Below are 14858 nucleotides of genomic sequence, written 5' to 3'. Positions count from 1 at the left end.
TGGTTTATGAAAAGATAAAGCGAGGGAAAAAAATCACAACCATTCTTTAAAACATATTTAAGTTAAAACACTAAAACAGATTAAAATTACCTCAAAATATGAAGTCCCTCGGCTGAAATGCTGAGCTGGCCAGCTTTGATATTTTTAGGGTCAGCTCTAATCTGCTTCAGGGGCTGGAAATGTGTTTTGCCCAACCAGAGGTGCTCAGGTTGTAGGGAATTGTTGGCACCACCTAAAGGGAAGAGCTTTTTGCATATGGCGCACATGCACTCGGGCCGCTTGGGGCACATCACAAAGAGCAATGTGACATTGAAGTGTTGAGTGTGTCTTATCTCTTAAAAATCATAAAGATGTTTCTTTGGAGTTTGAATGTTTTCTGCCACATTTTGATTAAAAGCCGTCTGCCAGTTGCTAGATAAAATTACTTTGTGGCCACTTGGCTGTCTCTGCAATATGAGCTGAGTTTTGCCCTTCTACCTATTAGCAGGTGTGACTTAAGAACATATTCCGGTGAATTGAGATGGCTACATCCAAGAACAGCAGCACCCAACCCTGGTTTGGGTTTTCCTCAGCACCCAACTTCCCTCCACTTTATGACTCCAGCCGCCTCCTAGGAAGGTGGGAAACTCTCCTGTGGAGGTTCATTAAGCAGATATGGAGGCTTGAGTTGAGCTTCCTGCATGGCGGGGGGTTGGACTAGATGACCCTCGAGTCCCTCCCAGCTCTACGATTCTCTGATTCTCTACTAGTCAGTAACTCAGGCTGCGCGAGAGGAGCGGAGGAATTACGGCCGGGAGCTGCGAAACCAAAAAGCAAAACGAATCCGTCAAGGATCGTCTCTGAGGTTGGCGCGCCGGGGCCGGCCGGCCAAAGCGGAGCGGGCGGGCGGCGCCCGGAGCCATGGCGACCTACGTGAGCGAGCTGGAGGCGGCCAAGAAGAACCTGAGCGAGGCTTTGGGCGAGAACGTCAAGCAGTGAGTGAGGAGCGGGGCCCTTTCCCCTTCTGTCTTTCGGCTCCTCCGGCCGCTTAGCCGCCGCGCCCTGCGCGAGGGGCCTAGTAGGCCGTGCCCGAGCGCCGGCCTCGATTTGTCCCTCGCACCCGCAGGGCGGGCGTTGCCGGGGCGGCTCACAAATGGGTGGGGGGCTGGGTGGACGGGCGACCCCACTTCGCTTCGGGGCGCGCCTCCCCGCATTCTCATTTCTTTGCTCCGGCTCGCCGAAATCTCGCTCCAGAAACGCCCTTCGTTGCTGCCGGCATCAAAGTGGCGTCGAGCGGAAAGAGCGGCCGTCCTTCGTTTTATGTTCTCGTTTTATTTATTTCATAACATTTATATACCGCTCCACCGTACAAAAAGCAAACAAGCCGAGCCTCCCGGAAAGGAGAATGAAATCGAGGGAAATTCACAACCCGACTTACTTAAAAGTGAAAATACCAGCAGAATGGATCAAAATTCACTTCGTTTGGGTCTAAGCTTGCCCAAACAGGTGTGTGTTGAGCAGGTGCAGAAGAGCGCAGGTCTCCCGAGGCAGGGAGTTCCAAAGGGTCGCCATCGGGGTCCCACACCTGCGGAATGGGCCTTATGGGCACCTGCAGTCGTGCCCATTCCACCAGCTGAAGTGGGCAAGCAGGTGCACGCGGAGGGACCTCTCAAGGGGGTTTAACAAAACAATAAAACAATAAAACAATTTTTATTGAAAACAATAAAAATCAGCACTTACTTTTTGTTACAACCCTAATTAAAAACACACCCAGAGAGAGAGAGAGAGAGGCAGAGAACCAAAATGGAATAGACTGTGAAACTCACACAAACTTTCTAAACATCTGGGTAAAGGTAAAGGGGCCCCTGATCATTAGGTCCAGTCGTGGGCGACTCTGGAGTTGCAGCGCTCATCTCACTATTGGCCGAGGGAGCCGGTGTACAGCTTCCGGGTCATGTGGCAAGCATGACTAAGCCGCTTCTGGCGAACCAGAGCAGCGCACGGAAACGCCATTTACCTTCCCGCTGGAGTGGTACCTATTTATCTACTTGCACTTTGACGTGCTTTCGAACTGCTAGGTTGGCAGGAGCAGGGGCTGAGCAACGGGAGCTCACCCCGTCCAGGGGATTCGAACCGCCGACCTTCAGATTGGCAAGCCGTAGACTCATTGGTTTAACCCACAGCGCCACCTGCATCCCTAAACATCTGGGTAGGCTTGTCTAATAGAATAGGAATATCTAAATAAGAGCACAGTGCCCTGTTCTGGAGAGAATATAAACCTTGCAGGGCCGACCCACCCATGAGGCAAGGTGAGGTGACCACCTTGGGTGGCAGGATCCGCAAGGGTAGCAGATGTGGCCTCCAAGGAATGCATTGCCCACTGCCACAGTGGCAGAGATGGCTGCATCTACAGAGGAGCATTTTGTAGTTCACCTCAGGTGCACCTCAGGTGCTCAAGGACCACTCTTCTCTTCTTTTTAAAATAGAATGGGGAAATTAATGAACTATTTGAAGACACACTGTAAACAAATTAAACCATTAGTGGGACTGATATAGAAACGTGCAGTAAGAGACAATTAAGGGGAAGATAAGGGAAAATTTGTAAATATATTTTAATTGGATATGCAGTAATAAAAATATACGAAATAAATAACCTCAGAAAGGAGGGAAGGGAAGTCGAGGGGGAAGTAAATTAAATTTGTAAAGATTCGGTTTTTCTTGTCAAAATATTTGTAAAAGCTGAAAATAAAATTATAAATAATTTTATTGGACTGGCCCGGAAGCCCTGGGATAAGCTTGTTTGAGTTGCCTCAATATTTCAAAGAACACATGGTATATAGGGGAAAGGGGTAGGTGGGAAAGGTGAAGCTAGTTTCTACTTTCAGTAATAGGTAATTCTGTGATGCCCAATGTAACATTTGTAAGCTTCTTTATGTAATATTTTGTGTTTCAGCTAATATTGTTTAATGCCAATTTAAACTGGTTGTTGCCTTGATATTCCTGCTGGCATTCGTCCGTAGACAGATTTTCTTGTTGCAGCTTAATATATATTTAAAACAAAACAGACAAGAATTACTAGGGCAGAGATCTACCAGCCCTTCACTGAATTGAAATGCCCAGAATTATTATTTTTTAGGGGGGCAGTACATGACGGTGGGGTGGGGGAGAAGCAGTTGTGACAAAGTCGGCTATGGCTTGTAATGTAGACCAGTTGTTGAAAGACCACCTACCTGTTTTATTTTTCTCCCATGGCGGTGGGGCGAGCAGGCGAAGAAGAGACATCCTCCCCCTGAAAAATGGCCAACAAGTTCCAGTACCTCTTTTTCTTAAAAAAGAAAGAAAGCCCTTAATATAACCATGGTTTAATTGCAAAGAACACAATTTTAAATTACCCCAGGGGAAGCATTGAAAAAAGCCAGCATAAACTGAATCACTTCCATGGCAATTTCCAGCTGCTTTCTTTGAATTGTGTAATTAGTACACGTAGGATTATGCTGGAGCCAGGCACTTGAGGTGTAAAATTCGACTTTATTATTTTCAGATTGAGTATTGCAGTTACATAATTTTCCATAGTGCTATGTTCTGTTTCCAGGCTCTGATATTCAACAGAGAGTCCTGATGGTCAAATTGTTCCTTAAATTTATTAACTCTGATTGAAGTTCTGCTCGTCTTTGGACTAGATAACCCCTGAGGTTCCTCTAATGCAGTGGTGGCCAAACTTGGCCCTCCAGCTGTTTTTGGACTACAACTCCCATCATCCCTAGCTAACAAGACCAGTGGTCAGGGATGAAGGGAATTGTAGTCCCCAAACAGCTGGAGGGCCAAGTTTGGCCATCACTGCTCTCATGTATGAAACTGCATGATAGCCTCTCCTAAAGGGTTGAAGAGGGAAAGAGTAGATTGTTTAGAAGCGAAGGCTAGGATTGAGGGTACATAATTTATATATTTCACAGATACTGGGCTAATTTGAAGCTGTGGTTTAAGCAAAAGATCAGCAAAGAAGAGTTTGACCTAGAAGCGCGGAGGCTCCTCACACAAGACAATGGTAAGAAAACTATATGTGAGTTGCTCTATGTGGCTTCCATGAACCTCATGCTGAACTTGGGGGTTAGCTGCAATACTGTACAGTAATGACATGATTCAGCTATGAGCAGGCCATGGGGTGGCTTGAACTATAGGGCACTGAAATGGCACCATGATCAATGAAGACAATGTTTAGCCACCCCTTTGGTTTCTGAGATTGCATCAGGCATTGCTCAAGCACCTCTAGTTCTGTATCAGTTCTGTACTTGCTGTGTAGACTCAAGGGGCATCTTCCATGCCACTATATGATGCTGAAGCAAGTGCAATGTTTTCTTGTAAGATGGCTTGCTGACATCTTTATGTGGACTTCTTTTCTTTTGGCAGTCCATTCTCACAATGACTTCCTGTTGGCTATTCTCACACGATGCCAGATCTTGGTTTCTGCACCTGGTAAGTCGACTGTAAAAACGGTCATGTACCTGGACTTTAGGAGAAAGAGCTGTAGTGTGTTTACTTCAGCAGCAATTCTAATATTCATTTTAGTATGGTTAGATGCATGCTGAGTCTGTTTTACCATATTGGCCAGAATATAAGCCTCACTTGTTTCCAAAATTCTTACCGTGAAAAGTTAAAGTGCGGCTTATATTTGCAACCTTGTGGTATGCAGCCAGGAACGCAGGGCAAACAGCGCCAGGAGCATGGCAAAGTGGTGCCCGCCCCACATGCAGTCCCCCATCCTCTCCCCCAAGGTCGGGAAGGGAGAGAGCGAGGAAGGGGAAACCAGGAGCAGCAATGAATGGAGCGGCTTATATTTGGGTATATTTTCTTTTTTTCTTTCCCTCCCTCCAATTTTAAAGGTGCGGTTTATATTCAGGTGCTGCTTGTATTCGAGCCAATACAGTACTTCTCAGAAACAAATAGAGCTGCTTCCTTCCCAAAATAGCTTTCTTTGAAACCTGGAAATATATATAAGGTAAAGGTAAAGGTAAAGGTACCCCTGCCCGTACGGGCCAGTCTTGACAGACTCTGGGGTTGTGCGCCCATCTCACTCTATAGGCCGGGGGCCAGCGCTGTCCGGAGACACTTCCGGGTCACGTGGCCAGCGTGACAAGCTGCATCTGGCGAGCCAGTGCAGCACACGGAAACGCAGTTTACCTTCCCGCCAGTAAGCGGTCCCTATTTATCTACTTGCACCTGGAGGTGCTTTCGAACTGCTAGGTTGGCAGGCGCTGGGACTGAAGGACGGGAGCGCACCCCGCCGCGGGGATTCGAACCGCCGACCTTTCGATCCACAAGCCCTAGGCGCTGAGGCTTTTACCCACAGCGCCACCCGCGTCCCTGGAAATATATATATCTTTCATTATTGTAAATGACATTGGCAGGGATCTTAAGGATGCTATTGATAAGTAACTTCAGTTGCAGATGTGTACTGCAGAATGAATAGACCCAGGAAAGTGGGGCACATATGAATAGAGGAGGGACCCTGAAGTTTTCATATTAAGCCTTGGCACGGGAGTTGGAATGAAGCACACAGAAGCAGCATTCATTTTCTCTCTGTGGTTTTTTAAATAGGACGTTGTTGTTGTTTAGTCGTTTAGTCGTTTCCGACTCTTCATGACCCCCTGGACCAGAGCACGCCAGGCACTCCTGCCTTCCACTGCCTCCCGCAGTTTGGTCAGACTCATGTTTGTAGCTTCGAGAACACTGTCCCACCATCTCGTCCTCTGTCGTCCCCTTCTCCTTGTGCCCTCCATCTTTCCCAACATCAGGGTCTTTTCCAGGGAGTCTTCTCTTTTAAATAGGACAGTTGTAGCTATTCCTAGAATGCTTCCTTAGGCTGCCTCACCATAAAGGTAAAGGTACCCCTGCCCGTACGGGCCAGTCTTGACAGACTCTAGGGTTGTGCGCCCATCTCACTCAAGAGGCCGGGGGCCAGCGCTGTCCGGAGACACTTCCGGGTCACGTGGCCAGCGTGACAAAGCTACATCTGGCGAGCCAGAGCCACACACGGAAACGCTGTTTACCTTCCCGCCAGTAAGCGGTCCCAATTTATCTACTTGCACCCGGGGGTGCTTTCGAACTGCTAGGTTGGCAGGCGCTGGGACCGAACAACGGGAGCGCACCCCGTCGCAGGGATTCGAACCACCAACCTTTCAATCGGCAAGCCCTAGGCGCTGAGGCTTTTACCCACAGCGCCACCCGCGTCCCTTGCCTCACCATAAATATCTGCAAATAGGCAAAGGTGATATCAAATTTGATTGACTGGTTGGAAGGCCAACAGTTCCCCCTCTACCCACGATTGCAGCTGTGATCATTGCACTGTGATCATACCCTCAGATCTTTGGGTACCTGTACTTTTTCCTGCCTTTCTCTCAGGCCTCCTCACCTGGGGATGCAGGTAGATTGCTCACCAAATCTCTTTATCCTCCTCCTCCTCCCTTTCTATGACTCAGGCTTAAAAGCCCGCAGAAGAAACTGGAGACTTTCATCCTCTCATCAGCCCCACACATGACAAGTGCAAACCATCTGGGTTGATTTCTCTTTGAGCTAATTGTGAGCAGTCTGCCAGCTTCATCTTAACCCTGTACAGTGGTACTAATAGGTCTGAGCAGCATACCTAGTTTGTAGGAACAGGTTGAAATGCCCATATTTTGCTTGTTTTAAGATTAAATAAACCTTATATTGAGCATAACTTACACAGTAAAGTTAGGATAGTGGAAGCAACGCACTCATAAGCACATTTGCTTGAAATGAAAGTAACTGTGCTTGAGACTGCAGTGTTAAATGTTTTTCAGAATTCTGTTTCAGAAGTACAAGTCTGATCCCGAATGTGTTGGGAAATAAGACTTGCCTTGATTCTGTCTAATTGGGTAGATTTGTGAGCTGCCACACACAGAACATTCTCCAGAAGTCCTTCAGGGAGTAAGGTAGAAGACCTATTGCGAAAGTGATTAAAATACAGTTTGGAGCTTGCAAGAGAAGATGACAATTTGCTCTTCTTTGACTCACGACAGATTATCCTAAGTCAAGGGGGTCTATTTTTATCTCTCTTCAAAAATGCTTTTGTTATGCCCTGAAGCAGCACACTCTTATTTATCAACTGAGATTCATGTTCTTTCTCTGTGTAATCATTGCTCTTCCATGTCCATGGAGTTTTTGCCACAATATGGTGCTTAAGGGAGCCCTGGTGGTCTTGTGCTCCCCCTGCTTCTCCTCATTCCAGCTTTCTAGCAGTTGCACTCTCATCAGGGTAACCCTGCTGTGTTCCTCATTTTGCCAAACTTTGTGATGGACTTCAAACTTTATGCTGCAAAGTGTTGTTTTAAAGTATGCATCACAACCAGTTAAGTGCCCCACTGATGTAAGTAATGTATAAACACATAATAAAAAGGAGTCCTTTTGCTCCAGAGAGTACACTATAAAATATATTGACTGTGGTTCAGAGACGTGAGTGTGATGCTGGGTGTGAGTAGCAGAAAATAGCTCAGCCCAGAAAAGTGGGAACTGTGGTTTGGGAAGATGAGGTTGCTGGAGTAGAGCATAAGCAACCTCTGGCACTTGTGATAGACCAGGATATTTAAATTGGACAGGGTGCAATGGAGGTTTAGATCCTTGCCAGATCTAAGACTTACTGTTTTCTTTTTTTCCATTTCCAGAGGGTGCTGGCTCTCTGCCATGGACAGGAGGTTCTGCAACAAAACCAGGGAAGCCCAAGGGGAAGAAAAAGTTTTCCTCCGTTCGGCAGAAGTTTGATGTAAGTTTGTCCATTCTTACATGCATTAGAAAGAGGAAAACGAAGCCTAGATGTTGGAAACCAACATGATAAGAAATACAGAGCTGCTATCATAAATAGCAGCCCCAGCTCAAGTTCCCGACACGCTCTCCAAAACCTTTAGTACAGTTCACCAGGCGCATCCCTACGCTGTGCATTTCCACACCTCCACCAGTGGCAGCCACTGAGGTGGTTTAGCAGTGTGGAAATGTTTCAGATAATGATGTTGGGAGAGCAGAAGGGAAGAACTCGACCTGGGACTGGAATTTTGGCCAACAGTTACTTGGCAGACTTCTTAGAATTTTTTTTAGAAAATATGAATACCCCACTTTTTGCCATTCCCAAAGGAGTTGCTCAAAGTGGCATACAAATGAAATGCAAACACAAAAGCAACAATGACCCAACTATTTGAATACAAATTATGAAGCCAGAAACAGCAGCTGAAAGCAAACACCAAAAGAGCAGCACCAGCAACTGATACAGTTGAGTAGCAATAAAATCAAAAGTGGAACAGGCCCTGGCATAGGTGCCACTTAATAACCATTCTGCATTTGTAAGAACTCAGTCTTTTAGTGTGGCAGCACCTGCTCTCTGGAACTCCCTGCCTATTGATATCAGGCAGGTGCTTTCACTGCACTCTTTTGGGTACTTGTTAAAACATTTTTTTTAGACAATCCTATCCAGATGCTTAGAAAATTGATGTGAGTTTTAATCTGTTTTTAGTATATTGTTATTTTAAAAGCTTAGGAAAGTCTTAAATAATTGTTGTTAACTTTTCTTATTGATTTATCTTTTTTGTAAACCATTTTGAGATTATTTTACAATCAAGTGGTGTATAAATTGTATGAAATAAAATAAATAAAAGCTCGTTTTAAAAGGAAAGTTTTCAGTTGCTGGCAGAACACAAATAAAGGGGAAGATAACCTCTTGGGGCAGGGAGTTCTACATATGAGGTGCCACAGCAGCAGAAGCCCTCAGAAGGCCGTCCGTGGCACACACAAGAGAAATGCAACAGCCAACCTTAAAGGACAGGCAGATTTGCATAACGTAAATTCAAAGGCTTTTGCATGAGCTTGGATGGAGGAGGAAAAGGGAAGGAGAAGAGCAGAATAGCTTAGGGAGCCAGTAGATGTCATTATTAGCAGCAGTTCTAAAGATGTATGGGTATTAAGGACGCACCTTCCAACATGCCAAGTCATGCTTTGCCCCTTCTGGTTTTTGAGGTGTCTTCTGATACAGTTTTAATATTATCAATCTCTTCTCCACAAGCATGAAGATAGGGACTCTCAAAAGTGCAAGTGAGATTAATGAGAAACAATATTCTCTGCTTTTGGTGCAAAGAATGTGCTCTCAACTATGGCGGCTATGTGAAGGGAATTATGTTCAATTCCAAAGTAGAAACATTACAATATTTTTTGTTTTATTAATTCCTTTTTTAAAAACAAACACTAAAAGTACCCTACAAATTGCTTACAAAATCAGCATAACCATCCATATGGTTAAAATTGGTAGAGTTCTATCTTATAAAATAAATGGAAAAAAATGCTCAAGAGGCCTCCTCCTGTCTTTCACAACTTGCAACTAAGAAGTTTATTTAATGTGCAAATATATAAAAGAGGCTTAGACAGAAGATTGTTTTGAGAATTAGTTACACAATAGACTGAATAGCTGAATAGACTAAACTCATGTACAGTGGTACCTCTGGTTGCGAATGGGATCTGTTCCGGAGGCCTGTTTGCAACATGAAAAGAGCGCAACCCGCAGTGGCGCGTCTGTGCATGCGCAGGTTGCGATTCGTCGCTTATGCGCATGACGTCATTCTGTGCGTCTGCGCATACGCGAGCGCAAAACCCAGAAGAAACCCTTTCCGGTAATTCCGGGTCGCCGTGGGACATAACCTGAAAGAACGTAACATGAAGCAGACGTAACATGAGGTATGACTGTATAAACGTACATGCTACTGATAAAATTGCAAAAACATGATAAGAATGCATACATAAATAAACTGGGTAGGAATAATTGTGAAATGCCCAGTAAGAAGTTGGATACCACACCGTTTTTGTGTATTTCTGTGGAGCTGCAGATGTGATCTATATTCTTAAGAGTTCAATCCTATATGCACTTATCCCAGAGTGTGTACTGTTGAACTCTGTAGGGCTTTCTTCATGTATAGGATTGCAGTTTGGGGGCTGCTATGATGAAATAATGTGTTTAATTTCTCTTATCTCTCTGAAGTCTTAAGAAAGTGGCAGGTTATGTGTCCAAATGGAGCATTATTTAATCTCGCTCAGTGTTCTAGCTTCGACAGCTGAAATGTATTGTTCTACTTAACAGCACCGATTCCAGCCTCAGAACCCATTATCTGGAGCTCAGCAGTTTGTGGTGAAGGACCCCCAAGAAGATGATGATCTGAAGCTCTGTTCACATACAATGATGCTTCCCACTTGGGGCCAGCTGGAGGGAAGGATGATTGTCACTGCTTATGAGCACGGACTGGATAATGTCACTGAAGAGGCAGTGACAGTTGTTGTCTATGCTGTGGAGGTGAGATAACACAGAAGGACAAATGCGGTCTTGGTTTTGCTGCAGGCAGAAGACATCTTATTTTGGGTATGGTATGGAATTAAAACCAGCTATCACTATAGAAATAAGCAAAACAGATACCCACAAAACCAAACCAGCCTTTGCAAGCATATATGATAGCACTTTTGGTGTTATTTCTCAGAGTATGAGTAAGGCAGGCTGAGCTTTTTCTGTAACTCTGCTGGCATACAAACTTGGACTTTATAAAGCATTTAATACTGGCTTAAGTGCTGAATGAAAGAAAACAAAGCCATATCTGGTTCTGATGAAAATCTGACTCCCTGCCTTGGATTTCTAAGCATCTCAACCTTTTTGCTTTCTCTCTCTCTCTCTCTTTTAGCTGTTAGTTGTACATATGTGCATTGGCCATGATCCAAAGATCAACCAGGCTCTACCACACTCACAAGTACAGGGACTGGCTTGCCTTCTGCTTTTCTGTGATGATTCAGTATGAATACAGAGAAGAGGCAGCACGTATGTGAGCATTAGGCCTGTGATTTGCAAAAAGTGTCTGCAGAATTCAGGACCTTATGCTTGTTTCTCACATGCCTACCCCATTCAGATATAAAACAGAATGAAGGGGCTTGCCTCCTGCATCAGACTGTGGGTGAGGGTAATTGAACCCTTCTCCACCTGAGGTTCCCATTCTCTTTGCTTCAGGCACCTCTGGAAGCAGGCTGGGCTGGAGGATAAAGGAGTGTGGGTAACAGATTGTGAGGGAGTGAAGTTGGGGAAGTAAAGATGGGGATACATCTCCCCTAGTCTATTATCTGCTTTTGATGTTAACCTTGGGGCCACTATTTCTTCTGCTCCTCCCTGCCTTTATAGTGGAACATGGCAAACATGAATTAGCAAAAGTTCCTAAGAGCCCTTAATCTAAAGGGCTTATGTCAGTTTCCAGCAACTCTAGTTCCAGTGCCGCCAGTCCAATAACTCTGGCCATCCCTCCTCATTTCAGTTATGAGTCAGAGTCCCTGTTGCTGCTTAGAGTGGGGTCCTGACACTAAGTCTGCCAGGGTCATCTTCTTGGGAGATAAGTTGTGTAGATTTGGATCAGGCTGATGTGTGGCTATGCTAATGAGATGCACTGATTTCCTGGGTTGCTTCTGGGTAACAATTCAGTCTGCAATTTCTTTGGTAGACTTGACAGTGCAGGGCATAAAGCTCTGCAGCCTGACCAGTGGGTGTTCTGGTTTCAGGCCTGGGTGTCTTACGAAGTATTTACAATGTAATAATCACAGGACGGGAACTGGAAGTTGTTCTTGGTACTCATCATGAGCAGTAAATATGAGTTCTGTCTCTGCAGAAGCATCTTAAGGATATCCTTGCATCTATAATATCAAGGAGAAAGGCCTACCGTCTCAGAGATGGTCACTTCAAGTATGCCTTTGGAAGCAATGTGAACCCACAGCCTTATCTGAAGAATAGTGTTATTGCTTACAACAACTTAACTGAGTGGTAAGAAAGTACCTGTTTTAATGTGGTGCAGGACAGAACTTTAGAATACGAAACTAGTGTTTTTCATTCATTCCTTTTTCCCTCCCTATTTCTCTTTTTCTAGCCCTCCCACATGCTTAGCTCCCCCTCCTGGTCAAAACCTTGCTTCCCACCCACCTCCTGATGATGCTGAGCAGCAAGCAGCTCTACTCCTAGCATGTTCTGGGGACACCTCTCCAGCCACTCTGCCACCAGTCAACATGTATGACCTCTTCGAAGCTCTGCAGGTAACTTCCTTATTCTGCTAGTTGACTTGGCTTGGAGAGAGTGTTTGCTGGCAAAACCCCAACATAAGTAACCTTGGGACTGTAGGAAGGAAATGCTCTTTTCTGTATAAGTGCATATGCACTACATAAACTTCCAGGTTGTATCTGGCTGTTAACCCAGCAACTGTTTTAGATTTTCCAGTGAACTAAATTTAATTTCCTACTGAAGCTCCCAAAATTTAGGCAAACAGGCCCAGTCCCCACTCTATGTACTTCTGATCTTACATACACTTATCAAGCCATCTTTCTATGAATCACAAACATTATCGGACAGGGCAACAACTCACTTTTTAGCTATGCATGTTGTCTAACACGTGGCCATATTCACCTTACCGTTCTTGGTACAGTAATTCCCAAACTGTATGCTAGGAACATAGGAAGCCGCCCTATTCTGAGTCAGACTAACATTCCATCTAACTCAGTGCTGTCTACAGTGACTGACAGCAGAAGTCCAGGATTTCTGACAGGGGCCCCTCGCAGCCCTAACTGTAGGTGCTGGGGACTGAACACGAGACCTTCTGTGTGCAGAGCACACATTCTGCCCTTCCCTAAAAGAAGGATGTATATCTTGAAAAATTAATTAGCACATGCATCAAACACTTTGTCCCTTGAACTGGGGATCTTGAAAGACCTACATTGGCTCCCAGTACGTTTCTGAGCACAATTCAAAGTGTTGGTGTTGACCTTTAAAGCCCTAAACGGCCTCAAAGCCCCAGTAGACCTGAAGGAGCGTCTCCACCCCCATTGTTCTGCCCGGACGCTGAGGTCCAGCACCGAGGGCCTTCTGGCGGTTACCTCATTGCGAGAAGCAAAGCTACAGGGAACCAGGCAGAGGGCCTTCTTGGTAGTGGCACCCGCCCTGTGGAACACCCTCCCACCAGATGTCAAAGCGATAAACAACTACCTGACATTCAGAAGACATCTTAAGGCTCAGGGAAGTTTTTAATGTGTGACATTTTAGTGTATTTTGGGTCTCTGAGGAAGCCACCCAGAGTGGCTGGGGAGACCCAGCCAGATGGGCGGGGTACAAATAAATGATGATGATGATGTAGTGTATGAAGCACTAAGAATAAGAAACACACAATTAGTTCCAGTTGGACATTTTAGGCCTTTTAAGCTGAGAATATGTTGCTAACAAAATTTCCTCATATGTAACCTGTAGGTCCACCGAGAAGTGGTTCCTGCACACACAGTCTATGCCCTCAATATTGAAAGGATCATCTTGAAGCTCTGGCACCCAAACCACGAGGAGCTGCAGCAGGACAAGATCCATCGGCAGCGGCTGGCTGCAAAGGAAGGACTCCTGACATGCTGAGGCAGAAGCAGTGGCCAGTGCTAACGATCGGCTGGGCTGGTATCTCCTGGACCTGCCAGTTGGGCATTTTGACTTTGGGATCACAGGACTTGCATTATTGTGCCAGCTTTCCCAAGTGGAAATGTGGACTTCTTTCCTATGGAAATATTACTTGAGAAACCAGAGTGCTTTGTGCTTGCTTCTAGAAAGGATAAAAGAGCAGTGCCTCAGCAATGCGTATGCTTTGCCTAGGCACCCTCTTTTAATCACAGTGCACGGCAGTCATTCCAAAAATAGTTTTGTGTCACTGTGGAAAAGGAAAGTGACATGGTTTGCTGTGGAGAACCTGTTCCTGTTATTATTCCCTTCATGGAATGAAGGATTGTGGCCAGAGATTGACAGAGGCTGGTTCTTAGAGTTGCCAAGTTTTAGGGCTGCAGTTTGAGCCGCTGCCCTGGGCTGCTTTTGCAACTATAGCAAAGAGCTTTGTACATAGCAAAGAGCTTTTGTGTTGGGTTTATATAATGTATGACAAAAGGGAAAAATATTGATCCACATTAATAAAATCGGCTGTAAGACAATTCTCATAAAAGAGAATCTTTTTATCTCATTTTTTTTGTTTCAAATTTGAGTTTTGTTCACATAAAACATCAACAGCCAGTCTCCCAGCTACTGTCAGAGTGGCAAATCACCAATGCATTCCCTTGAACATGAATTTTTCATTACAGTGTTGCTGAAAAGTAATTTAAGCATAGAGAGTTCATAAAACCAAATGTACTAGACTGCCCCAAATTAGCCATGTTGCCTTTCAGCACTATTGTTAGATTTATTTGCAAGCAAGTCTCACTGATTCCAATGGAACATGCTTCCATCAGCCTTTCAGCCCAAACCTTGTGTATGTTAGCTCAGCAGTAAGTGCCACTAAGTTCAGTGTGGCTTAATTCTCAGTACACATGCATAGAATCAAAAGTTTTGCTCTTGATCCCCATTAAACAGGTGGGAATTTGAAGCTTGGTAATAGTGACTTGTTGAAATCCATTTGCACTGGTGTCATGTAGTAGCTAATAGACTTAACCTGGGATAGCTCAGTCAGTAGAGCATGAGACTCTTAATCTCAGGGTCATGGGTTTGAGTCCCACATTGGGCAAAAGATTCCTGCACTGCAGAGGGTTGGACTAGATGACCCTCAGGGTCCCTTCCAACTCTACAATTCTGTGATTCTGTGACTGAGTTACAAATGAAAATGTTCCTGGTACAAATCCCACCTCAGCAATGAATACTCCGGGTGGCCTGAGGCAAGCTACACACTGAACCCTCTATTTGCAATATGGGGATGTTAACCAACTTGCCTTTCAGGCTGTTGGAAGGATTACCCGCTAACATGCATGAAGCTCTTTGAACAAGCCCCCTACACAGGCTTTGTTTGATAGCATGGCTAAACTGG

General features: G+C 45.1%; 1 protein-coding gene across 1 annotated transcript; it reads left to right on the top strand.

The window, feature by feature from the left end:
* Positions 1 to 749: 749 nt before the first annotated feature.
* Positions 750 to 14024, top strand: TADA1 (transcriptional adaptor 1). The gene is made up of 8 exons (XM_077928198.1): positions 750 to 974; positions 3933 to 4024; positions 4387 to 4452; positions 7659 to 7756; positions 10109 to 10318; positions 11664 to 11815; positions 11919 to 12081; positions 13283 to 14024. Exons 1-8 carry the CDS (start codon positions 901 to 903, stop codon positions 13433 to 13435), a joined length of 1008 nt encoding a protein of 335 aa, XP_077784324.1. The 5' UTR covers positions 750 to 900; the 3' UTR covers positions 13436 to 14024.
* Positions 14025 to 14858: the final 834 nt, after the last annotated feature.

This window comes from Podarcis muralis, chromosome 5 (genome assembly GCF_964188315.1).
Source record: "Podarcis muralis chromosome 5, rPodMur119.hap1.1, whole genome shotgun sequence".
NCBI lineage: Eukaryota > Metazoa > Chordata > Lepidosauria > Squamata > Lacertidae > Podarcis > Podarcis muralis.
This window is presented reverse-complemented; position numbering and strand designations above follow the sequence as displayed.